The 21,686-nt window shown below is 41.8% G+C and overlaps 1 protein-coding gene across 3 annotated transcripts in view; it reads left to right on the top strand.

Annotated features, from left to right (window-relative positions):
* Nucleotides 1-21,686, top strand: part of npr1a (natriuretic peptide receptor 1a) — a 47,645-nt gene that overhangs the window by 443 nt on the left and 25,516 nt on the right. The window contains exons 1-5 of one of the 3 annotated variants that reach the window (XM_055018155.1): nucleotides 1,586-2,010; nucleotides 5,490-6,252; nucleotides 11,391-11,581; nucleotides 11,667-11,780; nucleotides 11,867-12,047. In XM_055018155.1, coding sequence (XP_054874130.1) covers nucleotides 5,511-6,252; nucleotides 11,391-11,581; nucleotides 11,667-11,780; nucleotides 11,867-12,047 — 1,228 coding nt within the window. In that variant the 5' untranslated portion in view covers nucleotides 1,586-2,010; nucleotides 5,490-5,510. Of the gene's footprint in view, nucleotides 1-1,585; nucleotides 2,011-5,489; nucleotides 6,253-11,390; nucleotides 11,582-11,666; nucleotides 11,781-11,866; nucleotides 12,048-21,686 lie in introns of those variants that run through there. The other 2 variants (XM_055018157.1, XM_055018156.1) reach the window with 2 other exon arrangements.

Below are 21,686 nucleotides of genomic sequence, written 5' to 3' on the forward strand. Positions count from 1 at the left end.
TAAAGACTTTAGTCCTACAACAATGACACAACACTAACACTGCAACACAACAACACTGCTACGTATCAACGCTGTAACACAACAGTGCAACACAACACTAACACAAGACTAATACAACTATGTAACACAACATTGTAACACAAGACTAACAGAACGATGTAACACAACACTGACACAAGGCTGTAATGCAACAACAGGGCAATACGACAACACTGTAACACAATGACACTATCACAAGACTAACAACGATGTAACACAACAACACTAACAAAATAACACTGCAACACAAGACTAACGTAACAACAGTGTAACACAATAACATTGCAACACAACAACAGTGTTATGTAACACTAACACAAGACTAACACAACGATGTAACAGTACTGTAACACAAGACTAACAACGATGTAACACAACGGCACTGTAACACAAGATTGTAACAATGCTGTAACACAACACTCTTGCACAACAACACAGCAACACAAGACTGTAACGTAACAACGCTAACGCGAGACTAACACAACAATGTAACACAACAACACTGTAGCACAAGGCTGTGATGTAAGAACACGGCAATACAGCAACACTGCAACACAACACTGTAACAAAACAACATTGCAACACAAGACTGTAACGTAACAACACTGTAACAACAACACTGTCTGCACTCAACCACCAGGGGGCTTCAGAGCAACAACATGTTCCTACAGGTAACGGTTACAGGACACGACATGCTGCACAAACACACACACTTTTAACTGCCAGAAACAATCAATCAGTCAGAGTTTATTTATTCAGTCCTTTACAGCAGCCCAGAGTGCTTCACAGTGAAAACAAGAGAATAGCTTAAAAAATACAACTGAAAACAGAGACAGCAGTAAAATATACAATAAAACAATAAAAATAAACCGCAATAAAAAAGCACTAAAATACACATCTAAAAACACACTTCAGACTGCCCCAGACAGACTTTTAACTGCCCCAAACACTTTAAACTGCCCCAAACACTTTAAACTGTCCCAGACAGACTTTAAACTGCCCCAAAGACTTTAAACTGCCCCAAACACTTTTAACTGCTCCAAACACTTTAAACTGCCACAAACACTTTAAACTGCCACAAACACTTTAAACTGCCCCAGACAGGCTTTAAACTGCCCCAGACACTTTAAACTGCCTCAGAGAGACTTTAAACTGCCCCAAACACTTTAAACTGCCCCAGACAGGCTTTAAACTGCCCCAGACACTTTAAACTTCCCCAAACAGACTTTAAACTGCCCCAAACACTTTAAACTGCCCCAGACAGGCTTTAAACTGCCCCAAACACTTTAAACTGCCCCAGACAGAGTTTAAACTGCCCCAAACACTTTAAACTGCCCCAAACAGACTTTAAACTGCCCCAAACACTTTAAACTGCCCCAAACACTTTAAACTGCCCCAAACTGAATCAAAGCAGGTGAAAGTTTTGTGTTTCAGTTCAAATGTAAAATTTCAGCCAATCAGCTTCAGAGTACAGAGAGCCGGGGGTCGGGGCCGTGGAGGAGGGGTTGGTGCACGTGCACAGCTGAACGTGCCGACTACATGCACGCGCCTCGTGCCTCATCGCGGTAATTGAATATTCCCTCTGCAGGGACAGAGACGCGCACACGCTCAACGTTATCTCCCCTCGTGCCCTCTGCAGCGCCCACCAACAGGGCGCGTGCGTGTGCGCGCGTGCCCGTCGACAAGCTGGAACATTTACCGGCGGCAGCGGGACCGCGGCGAGTCTCCGGTGAGTCTCCGGTAACGGAGGCTCTACTCCGCGTGCGTCCGTGGAAACGTTTCTTCTTCTTCTGGAAACATGAAGCTGCACGAGCGCACCGACTGAACGGAAACAACCGCCGCCGAAACACGAATCCCGGTACCGGAGGAGGAGCAGCACCGAGCCGAGCCGGACCGGACCCAACCAATCAATACTCTGATTATCGATCCGCGTCAGTGATTGAACCCGCTGATCCGTAAACAGGAACCGAGGTTGGTTCACCTTTAGTGTTCTGACGGTTCATTAGTGAATCATCAGCTGATTAATTAATGGTTAAAACATCAACTGATTTATTAATAATTCAAAATAAGATGATTAATTAATGGTTTAAACATCAACTGATTAATAATTAAAACATCAGCTAATTAAATAGTAATCCAAGCATCAGCTGATTAATTAAGCAACATGATTAAAAACTTAATATCCTGAAGTTAAAATCTGTGAATCTCGGTGAGTCAGTTTGAGTTTTTATTTCAAATTTTTATTACTTTAAATCATGAAATCAATATATTGAATCAGATATTAATGAGTCTTCAGAGTTTCTGTTCGACAACATTTCAGCCACAATCAGTTCATCAATATCATATTATCAGAGTAAACCAGATTTATTTCGATTTGACGGTGAATCTGACTAAACGTGAATCTAAACTCAGATTTTATCAGCAGTGTTGATGATGATCAGCTGATGGTTTTCATTCTGAGAGAACATCAGAGTCGGTATCAGCTGGTTTGGTTCAGGTTTTTAAAATGGACTCAGAGAAGAATCCTGAAAACACCTCAGCTGTTTGTTTCCTGTTTGATCTGCTGCTGTTTCGCAACAACATCACTTATATAAGACTGAAGGCTGCACAGAACAATGGAGCACACACACACACACACACACACACACACACACACACACTGTAGCTGTTTCGCTGTTCACTGTAAAGTTTTCATTCTGTGTTAATTCAGTCAACAAGAACATGATGCATTCACTGACACTCCGACATTTGAACCATCAGTATATAATATCACTTAGACATCAAATGATTCTAAACTGTATCCTCTCACAGTAATCAGATTACTTGAGGGTTGTCTCTGATGTCAGATTACAAACTACCAGTTTAGATTTTATGTTAAATTCAGGCTCCACAGCAGGAACTCAGTGAAACTAAAGAGAGTCCATCTTTCATGAGGTTCTTTCGTTCCTTCAGTCCTTCGAATGTCCACCTTTATTTCTGCTGGAGGACTCAATCCTCAGCATGGAGGAAACCAGAGTCCACTAGTTTCAGCTGCTGGAGGGGTTGTGTTGCTCTACCTTTCTCTGGAAAACACCACAAATGGGTTCTGTTTGACTTTGGACAAAATTTCATCATCAGTCATTTTGGACAAATTTAGAATTTCAAGTCATTTTAGAAAAGATTACCGTCATTTTGGACAAATAATATGGGTCATTTGGGATACGATTTTTGACAAATCTGAAGTGATTTTGGACCATTTTAAACTAGTTTTGGGTATTTTTGAGAGGTTTTGGACAGATCTTGCGTCAGTTTGGGCAAATATTTATTCAAAGTTTGAGTTGTTTTAGATGATTTTTAAAGTATGTTGAAGTAATTTTGAGTAATTTTGAATGAATTTTGAGTAGTTTAGGATAAATTTCAACTAATTTGGAACAAGTTATTAGATTTCAAGCAATTTAGACAAATTCTGAGCAGATCTTGATGGTTTGGAGTCATTTTTGACTAATTTCAACTCATTTTACAAGTTATTTGTGTTAGATTTTGAGTCATTATGGACAATTTTTAACTCCTTTAGACAAATTTTGAGTCATGTTTTAAAAACATTTTGTTCCTAACAAATATTGGACAATTTTCCAGTCATTATGGACACATTTTATTTCATTTTGGACAGATTTCAATTTATTTTGGACAGTATTTAACTTTTTGACAAATACGTCTTTTTGTACACAATTTAACTAGTTTAACACTGTTTTGAGTCAGTTTTTATACTCTAGTTCCACTTTGTTCTGGTACAAAAGCTCTTGTGTGATCTTTGAAGGTTCTCCTGCTGGAATGTTCTTCTTCTTCTAGCATCTGGTCAGCCAGTATTTTGGTTCATCCTCAGACATTCATGCTGCATCTAGAAACGTCATCAATGCCTTTTACATTCATGCAGCCTCATATCATCACACTTCCACCTCCGTGCTTCACTGTCAGGACGATGCATCCACTGTGGTAGTCCTGGTCAGGTTCACACCAAACATGCTGGACTCCATCTGAGTCCAACTTATTTATCTTCATCTGACCAAACAATGTTCTCCAACACTCATCAGGCTTCTTTTATGTTCTTTAACAAACTTTCATTGGGAAATTTAATTCTCAGCAGCATCCAGGTTTAGTTCTTGTCCTCTGTCCATAGAGGTTGATGTTCTGAAGTGTCCTTCACACTGTCTGAGCTTCACACAAACTCTAATTTCCTTTGATAACCCCTGTAGTGAATCTGAAGCAACTGTCACCTGTTTTCACAGATAGATTGTGAAAGCAGTTCACTGTCTGTGAAGTCATTTTAGGAGCTCTGATTAGTGGAACTATGGCTCCTTTTATACCTCCTGATTACTGCTGACTCTATGCTTCACTGGTTTTAGTTGATCTTCTTGGATCCTCTTCCAACAAGTCTCACAGTCAGATTTTTCACTTCCTGTTTTGAGTTCTTTGCCATGTGGAGCCATGATGCAGACATAGATAGACCCAGTCCATAGGTCCAGAACTGAGAAAGTTCTGCTGTTTACAGCTCATTTTAGAACCATGTTCTTCAGTCAGACTGATTGGAAACCACAGTTTAGTTTCGCTGATCACAGATGGATTCACTTTGGTTCACTGAGTTTCTACTTTGGAGCCTGAATTTTAAATAAAGGATTTGTTTTTGAGAGTTCATTAGAGTAAATACTGTGCTATTTCACTTGGAAGTAATCTGATTGCTTTGAGGGGAAACATTTGATGTTCACTTGATACTACACAGGTCTGTAATCCCTTCTGTTGTAAATAGAAGACATGGTACAGTGTGAGATTTTCCGACTCGTATCTGAAGTGAGTCTGAGTGTCTTTGAACGCACCGCCTTCTTTCTTAAAACAAACACAGCAGAGTCTGTGGCTGCTTCACTGTTTCTTCATCATTCTGCTCATCTGTTCGTTTGCTCGTCCTTCAGACAGTAAACACTGTGTTTAACCAGCAATTATCCTGTACTGGCCCCATTAAGCACATTACTTCCATATCTGTGGCCCCTCAAACACACACGGCTCCATTTGGAGCTAATGGCTCACTCTTTATGGTTCTCACATGGAAACATTTGGCAGAGCTCCTGAAATCCAGTTTGTTCTTTCAATGCTGGCTTCATTACAGCAACAGAAACAAGGCTTTTATTGTCAAAGTTTGTTTTCTATTTTTACAGCAAATAGAGTGTTTCACTCTGCAACTCCTGTGACAGGCTGATTAACATTATGTTGTATTTTTCCCTGCAGCTCATCTGACAGGCTGTTTAACATTATGTTGTATTTTTCCCTGCAGCTCATCTGACAGGCTGTTTAACATTATGTTGTATGTTTCCCTGCAGCTCGTCTGACAGGCTGATTAACATTATGTTGTATTTTCCTGTATGTTGTCTGACAGGCTGTTTAATATTTTGTTGTATTTTTCCCTGTACGTTGTCTGACAGGCTTTTAGGCTCCTCGTCATCATGCTGCGATGGCCCCGCCCTTCGCTTATCCTCCTCCTGCTCCTCGTCCAATCAGCTGAGGGCTCTGTCTCTGTTGATAACGCCACAGATGATCTTCAGGAGGTCACTCTAGCAGCCATCTTGCCTCTGACTAACACAGACTATGCATGGGCGTGGCCTCGTGTGGCGCCGGCGCTGTACAAGGCGATGCAGCGGGTGAACTCGGATCCATCACTGCTGCCGGGTCTGAAGCTCCAGCTGGTTCGTGGCAACTCCGAGAACCGGGAAGGGTTCTGCTCAGACTCCATGGCACCACTGGTCGCCGTGGATCTCAAGATGTCACATGACCCCTGGGCCTTCATCGGGCCCGGCTGCGACTACTCTTCGTCGCCTGTCGCTCGCTTCACCACGCACTGGGACGTTCCCATGGTGACGGCTGGCGCCCGTGCCATCGGCTTCAACCTGCACGCAGCGGTCACCAACACAGGCCCCACCCACAAGAAGCTGGGTGAGCTTGGCGTACGCATCCAGGAGAAATTCGAGTGGCAGCGGCAAGCTGTGCTGGTGTTCAATGACAACAAAGACACCAACAACGACCGGCCGTGTTACTTCACCGTGGAGGGTCTGTACGACCTGCTGGGCAAACGCAACGTGACCATCCGCGACCTCCCGATTGACGCCGATAACGTGGACTACAAGGCAGCAGTGCAAGAGATTCGTGACAACGGACGAGGTCAGAATCCATGGCGGCGTCCGTTTTATGGTTTGCTTTTACTCCCACTTCTTTCCTTTTTTCAGTCCTTCCTTCCCCTCCCTTGGTAGCTGATGGTTAATTATTAATACTGATCAGTGATAAGGATGTTCCGATCCAATATCAAAGATCTTATGGTTCTCAAGGATGCTCAGGTGCAGGGACTGAGAAGCGACAAACTTCAGGAGCAATTTAAAGGAATTTATTTACAAAAATAGAAGTACAACAGAGTGAACTACAAATTTGGAATCTAGGATGTCACACAGGATAACTGACAGGGCTACAAGGAAAATAGAACCCCCTACGGCGTAAAACTTAGCAGCTACAACAAGTTGTCATAAATAATACACAGAGTGGCTAACCCACATGAGGTATAACCTATGTAGGAGAGCAAGGTACACAGGAAGATGCGACTAGGAAAAACTACGACAAAATCTACACTTCGTAGGCGTAAACCAGAACTCTAGGTGCTCTGTTAAACGGGGTGGCTGCGCAACTCAAGGGATAACCTAGTGGACAAACCAACTAGTGATTACACTAACCCGGACATATACAGAGAAACAGAGGCCATATAAGCGGGGGTGAACTATGCACGGATACAAACTATTTACAAGCTAATACAACAAACAAATTCCAACAATAGCTACCAGCCTGGCCCAGGATTGGGGAACTTAGCTGACAGGAGATGCGAGTCGGGAGCTGGACTGTCGTCGGCAGGTGCAGATGGTGTGGCGTGGAGTGGAGCAGGAGACGGCGTGAGGTGACACATGGCGGCCAGAATCAAGTGTGGTGTGGATGGTCCGAGACGGGGATGAATCCAGGGAGGAGCGGGAGCAGGTGGGGTCCAGACTGGAAAGAGCTCAGAGCAAAAAAATTAGCCAAGGCGAAAAACCACAACGAGCAGAACTAAACAAGAATCTCAACTGACTTTTGCTCCGGTCCAGCGTCGAGTGGTCAGTGAGGTCTGCTTTCATGGCACAGGGTGTAGGTGATTGACCCAATCCCACCTGGCCGCTCCAGGTCAGCTGATTGCATATGCCGAACAACTACTGCCTCCTGCTCCAGCTGCACCTGCTGATTGCTCAGGAAGGGAGGGGGGGAGTACTGCCACTAAATGTGGCCCACAGCCGTGGCCATGACAAAAGATCAGGATTGGGGCCAATCAAGGCATTTTTTTTAACAGACCTGAACCTGAGCCTTTGTTTATGTCTGCTGTCACACAGGTGTCATAATTATGAATACATTTCCTATGAATGCAGCATCATCAATCAATAACTGATTAGTTTGTATTCCAAACTGACCACACTAAACATCTCTCTGGGCACGGAATAGCTGTTTTTAGTTGTGCACATGTGAAACAGGCCAGAAAGAGTCTGTTACATACATAACTGGGATACAGGAACATTATCATAGATAATCCTGGCTTCAGTTAACTCTGGAGTTCTGGTTGGATGTCATTAACCTCCGTAGAAGTCTGATCAGGACATCCAAAGTTACTGAATCACCGCTGTGTGTTTGTGTGTTATTGTAAATCCATCTTTGTGAGAAACAGTTTCAGGTGAAGGCAGTTATGAGGACATTCTTGCATTGTGAGGACGTTCCTGTGTAGTGAGGACACTTTGTTTTACGAAGATGTTCCTGTGTTGTGAAGATGTCGCTACATTATGAGGACGTTCCTGTGTAGTGAGGACGGTCCTGCGTTGTGTGGATGGTCCTGCATTGTGAGGACATTGGTGTGTTGTGAGGACATTTTGTGTTATGAGGACGTTCCTGTGTTGTGAGGACGGTCCTGCGTTGTGAGGATGGTCCTGCGTTGTGAGGACGTTTCTGCCGTGTGAGGATGTTCTGGTTGTATCTGTATTCAGACAGGACTTTAATTACACTTTAATTTAATCAGCTTCAGGTCCAGGTGATTGTGACGGTGAGGGTCCTTACTGGTATAGCAGAATGATGTGTGTATCGGTTAATAGTGGAAATTGATCAGTGAGTGTGTTGTAAGGCAGAAGTATTTGATGATACTCTTTCCATGGTAACAGTGACTGTATGTTAAACTGTGTCTGAATGCTCATCGTGTTGGTACAGTCCGGCTTATTAAGGCCATGACATCATCACAGATTCACTAAGTGACACCAGCAGTTGCCCCCAGGAACGCTGGACAGCCACGCTGTAATCGCCTCCGTGTGCGTGCGTGCATGCGTGCGTGCGTGCGTGTGTGGTGTGTGCGTGTGTGTTGCTGTGTTAGTCTCAGTCAGTTGTGGTTTGTTGTTTCCATTAAAAACATTCTGTGAGTTTCTGAGTTTCTGGTTTTCACATGTGAACCTCAGTGTTCAGATTATTTCGTCCACCTCGGGGACTGTGCGTGTGTGTTGTGTTGTGTATTTCTCTCTTCCTCTCGGTATATTATTTCCACTCAGTGGTTTTCTGTCAGGGTTCAGCAGGACGTTTCCACAGTTTCTGTCCCACAGTCTGACTATAAATCACACAGTCCCATGACCTGCTGTGTTTGTGTGAAAGACACAGGTGACCTCCACACCTTCACTGGCCTGCAACCCACAATAAGAGGAGGTGATAATTATGATCTCTTTATTTCTGTAGAATCAGGAGCTGACTCTTTGAGAACATAGTTTCTTCATGTTCAGGTTTTATAATTCTTCTGTTCCCAGACTGTTTGTACTCAGATCTTCTGTCGTTCCGCAACTGAGCTTCAGTTTGATGCATCTTCTTCATTCACACCGTTTCTGTGATCTCACCAAACTTGTGCTCTCAGGTTTGTGAACTCACATCTTTGTGAAATAACTCTGTCCAAAGTCTGCAGTGAAACTATCTATAAAATCTATGACGCTGATCCGTGACGCTGTCGCTGCCTTCACTTTACTTCTCACGGTGTCCTTTATGGGCGGATACTGTGTCACCGAGTCAACCTCCCCCATTCCAGGACTTATTTATTGTTCCTACTTCTTCATACTTCATTGTTTTTTGTGGGACTGTTGGAGGAAATGCATTTTACAGTCTGTTTTTATTATAACAGCTACATGTATTAGCAGCTCCGACCTCCGGAGGAGAAAATAAGGTCATTTGTGTTGTTACTATGTAGCAGTGTTCAGTAAGTCGCTGACCAGCATGAATCACACAAAACAAAGACTTCAGCAAGTGTTTTATTTTAAAGGTGCTCTCGCCTTTTTCAGATTTAATCGGTAAAGACATAACAATAAGCTAAAGGTACGAAACCAACCAGGTGTGTTTTTTTGTGTGTGTGTGTGTGTGTGTGTGTTGGCTAGTTTATTTACCTGTTGGTAAAAGAGTTTTTCCAGTCATCTGCACTGTGATGAGAAAAAAAGACAAACATGCTCTTCCATTAATAAGTGTAATTACCACCTGAAAGCTAATCATATTATCATGGATGTTTTCTCAGGCAGTAAATAAGTCTTCACCAGTTGGACACAATGTCATTTATTAATAGTAAGCCCTGGAGGCAGCAGGTTGAAACCAGTTACACAATAACAGCTGGTAAGGAGGCTGTAAGAAGGAAAGTGATGACTTCACAGATTATTTTCTATCGGCTAAAAACTTTGGACAGTTTTGTTTCACAAAGATCGGAATCCACAAACCTAAAAACAGAAGTTTGTTGAGTTCTCAGAAACTGTGTGTGGAGGAGATGCAACAAACTGAAAGAAACACAATCTGTTTATGTGTATTAGACTGAACCACTGCTGGCACATTACAACAACAATGAAATAAAACAACTACAACGAGACACAAAATGACTAAACACAACAAGACACAAACTGATAGAAAATGACTTCAGAAACACACAATAACAAAGAGATGAAACAACCACAGATGTCTCTTTGTGTCTCTTTGTCTGTCTTTGTTTCTCTTGGTCTCTATGTCTCTTTGTGCGTATCTATGTCTCTTTGTGTCTCTTTGTGTCTTTTTTGTCTCTTGTGTCTGTTGGCCTCTTTGTGTGTCTTGGCGTCTCTTAGTGTCTTTGTGTGTTTTTATGTGTCTGTATGTCTCTTTGTGTGTCTTTGTGTCTTTTTTGTTTCTTTGTGTGTCTTTGTGTTTCTTTGTCTTTTGTGTGTCTTCATGTCTTTATGTCTCTGTGTGTCTTTCTATTTCTTTGTGTGTCTTTGTGTCTCTTTGTGTGTCTTTGTATGTCTTTGTGTCTTTTTTGTCTCTTTGTGATTCTGTGTTTCTTTGTGTCTCTTTGTGTGTCTTTGTGTGTTTTTATGTCTTTATGGCTTTTTATGCGCCTTTGTGTCTTTATGTGTCTCTTTGTGTCTCTTTGTGCTCCTTTGTCTTTATGTGTCTCTTTGTGTCTCTTTCTGTGTCTTTGTGTCCCTTTGTGTGTCTTTATGTCTCTTTGTGTGTCTTTGTGTCTCTTTGCATCCCTTTGTGTGTCTTTGTGTGTTTTTATATGTCTTTATGTCTCTTTGTGTCTCTTTGTGTGTCTTTATGTCTCTTTGTGTGTCTTCATGTCTCTTTGTGTGTCTTTATGTCTCTTTATGTCTCTTTGTGTGTCTTTGTGTCTCTTTGTTTCCCTTTGTGTGTCTTTGTGTTTTTGTGTCTATATGTCTCTTTGTGTCTCTTTGTGTGTCTCTGCGTCTCTTTGTGTGTCTTTGTGTCTTTATACATCTCTTTATGTCTCTTTGTGTGTCTTTATGTCTCTTTGTGTCTCTTTGTGTCTCTTTGTGTGTCTTTGTGTGTCTTCATATCTCTTTATGTCTCTTTGTGTGTCTCTGTGTCTCTTTGTGTGTCTTTGTGTGTCTTTATGTCTCTTTGTGTCTCTTTGTGTGTCTTTATGTCTCTTTGTGTGTCTTCATGTCTCTTTGTGTGTCTTTGTGTGTCTTTATGTCTCTTTGTGTGTCTTCATGTCTCTTTGTGTCTCTTTGTGTGTCTTTATGTCTCTTTGTGTGTCTTTGTGTCTGTTTATGTCTCTTGTGTGTCTTCATGTCTCTTTGTGTCTCTTTGTGTGTCTTTATGTCTCTTTGTGTGCCTGTGTGTGTCTCTGTGGCAGATACTTTTATTAAACTTCACCTGTAAACACTTTTATCTGAGAAGCTGCTGAGTTGGCAGCAGGTGGTGGTGATGCGTTCGCTGACAGCTGTCTTGTCTGTCTCACCTGTCTCACCTGTCCTGTTCTTCTTCAGTGGTTTATGTGTGCTGTCCCTGGGAGATCTTCAGGACTCTGATGATCCACATGTGGAAGGAGGCGGCGCCGTTGGAGGACTACGTCTTCTTCTTCATCGATCTGTTTGCGGAGGGTTTAGGTGGCGGCGGTCCGGTCCAACCGTGGTTCCGAGGGGACGAGGACGACCACGCTGCCCGACTGGCCTTCAGGGTGACATGCCTTTTACTGCTGCTTTGCGGTAAAGTGATCAGATCGATTGATGTAATATTGATTAGTTATCTGTGTGTGCTGTCAGAGTGTGAAGGTGCTGACCTACCTGGAGCCTCAAAATCCAGAATATCTTCAGTTTGTTGAAACTCTGAAGAACGACGCAAAGAGAATGTTCAACTTCACCATCAAAGACTCTCTGGTACAGATATTGATCTTGATTGATTAGCTGGAGTCTGATTAACTGGTCATAAAGAACAAACAGCAGACTGTCTGTGTCTCCATCAGTACAACCTGATCGCCGGAGGTTTCTACGACGGAGTGATGCTGTACTCTCAGGCTCTGAACGAGACCCTGAGCCAGCAGAGACCAAGACCAGGACTAGGACCAGGACCAGGAGGTCTGGGGAAAGTTCAGAGGCCCCGAGGAGATGCTGTGACCCGCAGGATGTGGAACAGGACGTTCCCAGGTGAGGACAAATGTTTGTCCTTTCTCATGGAAACATTTCATGGTCACATGGGAATGTGTGGGCAGACATCAGCCAATCAGAGCACAGAGCTGCTATAAAAATATTATGACTTATTAGAAAACCACCAAACACACAAATGTCTTAGTGTGTATATATATCTATATATATCTATATCTATATCTATATATATATATATATATATATATATATATATATATATATATATATATATATATATATATATATATATATAGATAGATAGATAGATAGACAGATAGACAGACAGACAGACAGACAGACAGACAGACAGACAGACAGACAGACAGACAGACAGACAGACAGACAGATAGACAGATAGATAGATAGATAGATAGATAGATACACAGAGAAAAAGTACAGCAGCACAAGTTTTGAATCATTCTTTATAAAACCAACAAAATCAGATCAAAGTTCCCCCAGAACCTTTTCAGAACCAGCTGATTCTTTATCTCTAGTAACTTTAGTTAATGATCAAAGTTTTACCGTCATACTATGAATATTTCCAGAGTTCCAGGTCCTTGAAGTCCATAGAGGTGGGTCCAGATTTGTCACTTTTTAATGGACTTTTTCCATCATTTCTGAGCCTCAGAACTTCATCAGTCCAGCAGATAGAACCATGACATTTAGGAGGAGAAACGCATTTGAATTCTGTTAAAAAAAAAAGTGACAAGATCAGTTTTACATCCATCCAAGTGTCACAATCTAAACACTAAAACAGGTTTCTGTTCATTTTCTCTATAACCAACTCTGAGCATCAATATTATGGGATGTATCAACGTTTGAACAGTAAACCTGCAGCAGTTTCATGTCCATGACATAGAGTCCTAGAAACAATCATTGGTACCCTGGTTGTGTTTCTGTTTTCTGATAACCAGAGATAACTTTAACCCTTTGATGCACAGTGGGGGTCAGGAGATATCCATTTTCCATTGAATTTGGGTCACTTTTGGCCCATGTTGTGGGCCAAAAGTTAAAAGGGCTAAAAAGTGCATTCTGCGTAAACTTTGAAGTTTCATATCAGCATGTGTGATAGGTGGTTGGTCAGAACAAGTTCTCGACATAGAAGATTATTTTAACTCACAGAAGATACCAGGATCATCTTGTATCCTCATGAAATAGAAAAAGGATTTTGCCACAGAAGGAATCATGTCAGAGTTGATCTTATATAGAATGTTCTGTACAGAGTAACACAGCTGCAGGTACTGCAGAAACCACAGTAAAAGTACACAATTCTGATGGTAATATACTGAAGACTGTTTGTGATGCGGCAGTTTAAAAGTTCTCGGTCAGAAAGCAGCTTCTCGTGGTTGTGCTGTGAGTCTACAGGGAGTTAGCTTGTTAGCGTCGCACTACAGAGGAAATTTATATCAGCTGCCTGTGACGCTGGGAACACTGGGAACACTGGGAACAGGAAGACAGGACGTATGAGACTGAAACTACCAGCCATGACCGGAAAACCACACCGAGCACAAGCACATCGATCAAACTGAGCTGACACACAGAGGAAGCTTAAAGGGACAGCTGACATTTTCACTGTCAGGTCTGGTGGCCTGGTTTAAAACCCATTTTACACTGGTCTTATTCTGGTCTACTGCTGGTCTTACTCTGGTCTTACACTTTACAAATGATGTTTATAGGGGCCACACACATCATCCCTGTCAGGTGTGGTTGCCTTTTCTCTTGGTTCAGCTCTGGTTCCAGTTCTGATCCATGTGGACTCTGAACCTGATGCAGGCAGGATGTCATCTGTCAGCTTCAGGAAAAAGTGTCAAAGCAGACAAATGCTTTTCAGTTAAGTTTCTTCTTCATCGAAATGCTGACGTTGTAGAGAGGCAGGAAGGGATCAGGACCGGGTTTAGAGTGGTTTTAGAATGGGTTTAGAGTGGTTTTAGAATGGGTTTAGAGTGGTTTTAGACTAGGTTTAGACTGGTTTTGGATTGGTTTTAGTCTTGCTTTAGACTGGTTGTGAACTAGTTTCTGACTTGGTTTTGGACTGACATTGTCACATTTTCCAGTTTGCTTTAAACTTGGTTAAATTTGTGTCACATTTGGCAGGAGACCTGACTAAAGTCTGGTCTGAGACTTCACACCACTAAGTTTTTGTTTCTGGTCTGACTCTGACGTAAAGACGTTTTTTTTAAATATTTGAACTTGTTTGTTTGAAAATGATCCAAGTGACAAATCAGAGCTCAGATGATCTGGCAATTGTTTCCCCTGATCTGGTCTTCTCAGGCTGCCAGACTCTTCCAGATCTCAGCAAACATTTCTAACCTGAAAGTCCAAAAACAGCAGCTGATCTTTGTTGAGTCGGTTTGGACCTTCAGCCTGAAGCCCCTTTTTCTTATTTCATCACAAAATGAAAACAAAGAAAGAAAAACTGCTGGACAAACACCAGGGACAGACGACGATCCGTCATCATCGAAGTTCAAACCGACTATAAAAACGTCTCCATCCGTCGGCTGCACATGATTTAAACTCTAATACAAATAAAATTTCTGTTGTTTTAGTTCGTGAGAGCTTTGAAAGACAAACAGACGAGGAGTTTCATCATGTGTACGGACAAACAGAACCAGACTGAAGCCATCAAACTGTTAGAGACACATCACTGAGGGTCCACAAACTCTGAAGATGCCGAGACAGGACCAAACAAGACGAGATGGAGACCAGAACCAGACGAGATGGATCAACAGAACCAGATGAGATGGGAAAACAGAGAGTCACAACAAAACAAGGAGACAAGATGTCCTGCTGGCCCAGGTTTTCTGCTGGTCCTAGTTTCTTGCCAGACAGACAATGACAAGACAAATGTAGATGAAGACAAGTTAGGACTACTAGAGACAACAAAAGAGAACAGAATGAGACATTAGAGGACAGAAGACAAGGACTGATAGGACACAAGAGAAACCAGCAAGACAGACAGGACAGAATCAAAAGGACAAAACAACACTGTGTTCTGTGGATTCACCTTTTCATCACGACAAATGTCCCCCAAAATACTGCAGGCACAAAAGACCGACTGTAAGTCAAAACAGAAAAGGATAGAAGACAAAGAAACAAGAGACAAAGTCCCCAAGTGGCATTTACAAGATACCAGCAACAAAACTAGACAGACAGAGTGAGAAAATAGAGAAAGGACAAGAAGAAGACAGAGCAGTATGAAGACATAGACAGAACAAAGCAGACTTCTGGGTCTTTGCAGTCCAGTAAAAACAGAATATCCCTCAAAAGACAAAAACCAGAAGAGGACAGAACAAAGAAAGACACAAGCAGACACTAAGGATGAGACAGAACAGATGTGTACGAGACAACAGAGAGAACAGAGACAGAACGAACCAGGATAGACGATGAGTCAGAACCGACCAGGATGGAGGACGAGTCCAGGTGTTGTCCATCACAGGACGCTGACAGCTGGACACAGCTGGAAACGAACCCTAATCTGATCAGTTTCACTGCTGCTGTGAGGACATGAATCTGTTTAAGCATAAAGACGTGAATCTGTTTACAGCATGAGGATTAAGACGGCTCGTCGTCCTCTGACATCTTCTTAATAAAGTTTCATGTGAAGAAAACGGAAGACCTTTGTGTTGCCAAGGACAGACACAGAAAACCTGCTGCAGTTCTACAGTGAAGTGACTGAATTATTCAGGTTTTATTTTATCTGCAGATCTGAACTCAGTTCATCTGTTTCACTCAAACTGTCTCCGGTTTGTCTTGCGTTGAAGATTCAAAGCTTCTTTCAGGAATGATTCTGGTCTGAACTCCAACATTTGACTGTTTCAGGACAAACACGGGCTGTAAATAACTGGTTTATTAGTGTATTGGTGTTTATTGATCAATGAATCTGACTGAGAGTTTCATTAGTCTGATTTTTCCCCTCAATGACCTCTGAGCTCCCAGTGGACCATCACAAGCCACCACAGTACACTGGTTTTACACTGGTGTTACACTGGTTTTGACTGGTTTTACATTGGCTTAGACTGGTAAACTGGCTTTACACTCTTTTACACTGGTTTTACAGTGGTGTTACGCTGCTTCACACTGCTTTTACACTGGTTTAAATTGGTTTGGAGATGCACTTCTTTACCTGGTTTTTAGACTGACTAACCATGATGATTTAACATCTAAATTTTAAAACTGGACCTCAGTTTTTACCAAAACCAGGATCAGCTGGAAACAGACTCAGCCTCATTTCTCTGTGTGTGTGTGTGTGTGTGTGTGTGTAGGTGTGTGTGTGTGTGTGCACGCATGTGCATGTGCATGTGCATGTGTTGATGCTGCAGATAAACACGCTGCTCTGTCTTCTCTTTATTAAATTGAGCAGCTTTTAACCACCAACACACTGAGACAGTCAGCAGCCATCAATCACTGAGTATGTGCGTCAGAGGGGAGGATGGATGGATGGATGGATGGATGGATGGATGGATGGATGGAAATGAAAAGCGAAGAAAGATGTTCAAACCCTGAAACCTGCTGGCATGTTTGAAAATCATGTTATCCTTAAAAAATCATCAGATATCCCCATTTACCATCCAGAAACTGTGAAAACAGACAGAATTTTCCGATTGTCAGCTTTTACACAGTCCTCGAATGTATCATGTAGTTTATTGTCTCCTATATGAAGGTCTGTGCTCATTGGACTGCAGACACCTCACTGCTCAGCTGCTGTTAGGTGTTTATCCTGAGAGTGTTGCTGGTTGTGTTTCTGAGACTCTGCATCTTCATACATGGTGATTGTGATGTTCCTCCTGGTCTTCTTGTCTGTTTGCTGTACTGTTGGTTTTTATAGCTCTTATCACTGACTTCACAAAGGTCAGTTGAGAGAAACACAGGTTTTCACTGTTTTACTAACGTGTGAGTTCATTTTCTTTTCTCCTTTGCATTGGACGTTCTCAGCCTGGTTCTGTAAGGTTCTGATGAAGCCAGCTGATGTTCCAGTGGGTGGTGGGAATCAAACAGCAGATGTTGGTCTGTTTTCTGCAGAAGTCATTGCTGAGGCTTTTTACAAAAAAGACAGTTTGTTCTCTCAACCTACCTAAGAAGCTGATATTTTTGTCAGACACACAGTTCATGTGTTCTGTGAAGGTTCTAGTGTTGTCCAGTTCTGGATGGAGGCAGGTGTTCTACAGTGTTACTGGTGTTCTACAGTTTCCTCCTTCTGTATCTCTGGGCGTCCACATATGTGGTTATGTGTGGTCTTTACAAGTTCATGTAAACTTTAGTTCAAGGCTGTTTATGTTGACTGAATGACCAACACACTGCTAATGTCAGTAGCACTCATCCTACCAATAACATTCTGTTTACCTGCAGACAGTGTTGCCTCACCATTACAGCTGTCAGTCAAAAACGAAATTTTTTCTAAATCGCAATAATTAGTTGCTCATAACGTGATTGATTTTAAAGATTAACAAAATACAGGTAGTTTGGAGTCAACTATTTTGGTCTCTCTGGGCTCCGTTTGTGTTCCTTTGCAGACATTTTGCATCTAGTTGTCCTTCTGTGTGTCTAGTCAGTGGTTTTATCTGTTTGTGTAGAAATTACTGGTGGTGCACATGTAATAAATGTATCTAATTAATTAGAGGCTTTGTAATTAATTAATCGCCATTAATAGCATTTTTGTCAATATATATCAATATTTGACACAAAAATTTTTTGTTTCATTTCTATTTATCTGCATTTTTCATCTGTCTGCTACATTCACAGATTACTGCAAACTCAAAGTCCAATTATAGCGATTATATTCAACATTTAAAGACTTTTTGTAAACTCGAGCAGTTTCAATGTCCTGAAAAGTGGTCTATTATGGGCTGGCTACATCGTTTGCCAGTACCAGAACTGTCATAGCTAAACGTAAGGTGTATCGCTCCAGAGCTCATTTGCATAAAGTAGTTTCATTTATGCAAATTCGTCACAGGGAGCCGAGGTCCGGCGCATCTTGAAACTTTCGTGGACAGAGGACAGATTCAGCAGCTTATTTCTCACCTTAAATGCCTTCAGAAATACTTTTTGCTGAACAGTTTTCGTAATAAAAGAGAAGGTTTGCGACAAAGCTGACATGTTGGTCCGATGCATCTACTGGACTGAAGGCCTGAAAGGCTGTCATGTGACCACCTAGTAAGCCACTAGACACCCGTCCACTAAGTGGGTGATATTCATATGCGGCGCGTTTCCATGTGAGAATAAAGGGTCCTGTGGACACGTAGCCTGTCTGTGCTAACAGCAACATGTTTTACATTGAGGTGACACTGTCGGCTTGAAGTGCTGCAGTGATCAGAAAACTCTTTGTTGCACAATTTGTACACAACCAGGCTTTTATCCAAGCTGCCATCGCACAGTTTTTTAAAAGAAAACTTTCCTCCCAACAAGCTCAATATGGTCTTGTCTTTCTCCACTGTTCACCAAACTTTCTTGTGCACCGAGTCACTCAGTGAGTCCTGTGTGTCTTCTTTGCGGCTGGCAAACAGACTTTAGGTTCATTACCGCCACCTACTGGGCTGGAGTGTGCATCAATGTTACCAGTGTGCCAGAAATTGAGGAACTGAGAAAGGTGTGATTAAATGCATTATTTTTTAAAGCGTTATTTTTGCTATAATTAATTAATCGTAATTAACACCTTAAAGTCCCAGCCCTAATAGAAATATCATCTGTTTGTTATTATGTTGTGTCTCTTTGTATTTGGTCCATTTGTGTCTCTTCTGTGTCTCTTGGTGTTCCTTCTGAGAAACTTTTGTGTCTTTGCTGTTTTTTTTATCTGTTCAACATGTTTTCAGTTGGTTTGGAATTGACTCCCACTAAACGCTAAATAAACACTCAGTAAACGTTCAGCCTCCATCGGGTTGAACCAGTTCAAAGCTGAGTAATCGTGGGGATGTTCACAGATGGTCTCTTCTTTCAGAGTTAATGGATTAATCCAGAAGACTTTTGAAGGTCAGAGCAGAGATATCAGAACCCAGAGTTGAACTTATTTTCTTCAGGAATCAGAGGTTGAATCTGTCTGACTGGGCGACGCTGCCCCCTGGTGGAGCGTTGGAATGCAAAGTGTTTCCTCCATTAGTTTAAATCTGCTGGTCTGACTCACAAACAGCTTTAACAGTTCATTAGTGATCCGAGCAGCTGATTAAAGTTTCTGTTGGTGAGTCAGCTGAGTGTTCTTTCAAAACACAGAGGTTCTGATGTTCTGTTTTAGTAACAAGCTGGTTTATTTTTCTGTGACAGAAACTCTGATGATCCTCAGCAGGAAACCAACTGCAGGTTCATTGATTGGTTCCTTCAATTGATCTCCTGAAGCTTCAGTGATGCTGAGTTTCATCCTGCAGCAGCTTCATGTGGTTTAACTGAGACAAAAAATAAAAATCTGAGCTTTACAGATTCACTTACATACATAGTAAAATAAATACACACATCTGCGTTTATACGTTAGTAGAGACATAAAAATGAGACTGTTTGTGTTTTCATTTAGTGTTTTAAAGGTGAACAAAAGAACAAAACTAACATTTTTCTTAAAGTGAATTTGTTTTTGTAAACAAGCTGCTGCTGATTGAATCTATCAGTGATTATAATTATGATTGATTTGAAAGTTTTTGGGTTTTCTTGGATTTAACTTTTTGTTGGTCGTGTCTCTGCTGAGACAACAGTTGACGAAATTTTCCTGAGATGATAATAAATGCAGATGATATAAATCTATGATAAATGAGCAGAGGACAGATGTGTGAATCCAGAAAAACTGAAAATCGAACAGAAACACATTACAAAAGATTAAAGAGGCTCCAAATCAGCTCAGAAAATTGTTTTTCAGTTTCTTCGACTTCAGTAAACAAAAGCAACAAAAGGTTTATTCACAAAAACATTTTATCAGACAGTCAGAGAGATAAAGACAGAGAGCAGAGTTGGATCCAGATATTGTTAGACAGAGGTTTGTGTTGAGGTGTTTTTTGGATCAGATGTTTGAGTCCAGATGTTGACATCTTGTGTAACTCTGCAGGGGGTGATGGGGACGGTGGAGATGGACGAGTTCGGGGACAGACAGATAGACTTCGCTGTGTGGGACATGACGGATGGTCGACTCTGGAGAGTTTCAGGGTAAAACACCTGACTCATGATGTCATTCAGTGTAACACCTGAGAGACGAGGTACAAACTTTAAAACCAGAGCTGCAGCTAGCAGTTGTTTTCTGATGAATTAATCAGATGGTCTCAAATGTCAGAAAAGCGGTCAAAAAATGTGGATCCGTGTTTCCTCAAATGTGTGTGTGTGTATGTGTGTGTATGTTCAGGTGGTGTGTGTCTATAACAGCAGCATGAAGCAGCTGATGATGCAGGAAGGTCTGAGCTTCCAGTGGCCTGGAGGTTCTCCACCCACTGACTTCCCTGAATGTGGCTTCAAGAACGAGAACCCCCCCACGCAGCCTGCACACACGTACGCACAACTACAGACACACATTTATGTCACCGTGAGGACCTCGCTTTCACAATAACTGTGAATGGTCCTCACAAAGACATTAAACATGTGCAATGAAGAGTGTAGGACATTCCTTTCTCTCTGTCCTTATGGGGACATTCTCCTCCATCTCAGGTACAGTTACGATGCATCAGATGGTTTCCATGGTGATCTGCTTCGTGTTTGTCATCATCGTCACCGTCACCAGTGTTCATCTACAGGTGAGAAACACACACACTCACACACACACACACACACACACACACACACACACACACACAGAGAGAGTCATGCCTGGGCTTCTATACTTGTGAGCCTCACTGAGACTTTAGAGTACAGCAGCAACACACACACACACTGTGAGGTTTTAACTCTCACTACCCCTCTGTCTGTCTGTTTGTTTCAATTTTGATTTATCTGTTTTATTTTTATCTGTCTGTTCTCATCTGTTTTCGTCTCCTCTGTCTGGTTGATGATAGAGAGATCACAGCGAGCCAGGATGAAGGACGGACGTAGATAAAAACAGATAAACAAAGCCGTCCGTCTTCTTTTCTTTAATGATTAATAAATGTTTTGCTTTGTGTAGGTTTTCTGTTCTGCTGTTTACAGTTAATGTGCAGGAACTTTGGGATTATTGATCCATGCATCTGTCAATACATCAACACTCTGATTGAACAGTGAAGTCAGCAGCTTCTTCCAAGGATGAACTGAGCTGCTGGAAGATCCTGACTGGAACACTTCAGTTTAACAGACTGTGGTCTGAAGTTCATCAATCAAAGTGCTGATATATTGATAATAAAGTCAAACCCTGTTTTACTTAATCTGCTTTTAATAAACTCAGCTGTGGAGAAAATTTTCATCTCTTCTGGCTTCTTGGGAAGAAAGATGGACATTTCCATTGTTCATTAAAGTGGTTTTACCTGAAGTTACTTAAAAGGGTCTTTCAGGGTTTTTTGAGAATATTGAAAACTGTCTACGATGACCAACGAGCTAACACGAGAACAGATAAAAAGCCTCAGATTATTTGCTTCCTCTTTTACTTCTTTAGAAGACATTCAATAGTTAGGAACTTTATTCCCTCTATAAGCTCTTAATACCCATCTATTATAGCCCTTTATACCCCTAAAAGTCCTTATATTCTCTATAACCCTTATTACCCCTCTATAG

Source organism: Amphiprion ocellaris, chromosome 15, assembly GCF_022539595.1.
Source record: "Amphiprion ocellaris isolate individual 3 ecotype Okinawa chromosome 15, ASM2253959v1, whole genome shotgun sequence".
In the NCBI taxonomy this organism is placed as follows: Eukaryota; Metazoa; Chordata; class Actinopteri; family Pomacentridae; genus Amphiprion; species Amphiprion ocellaris.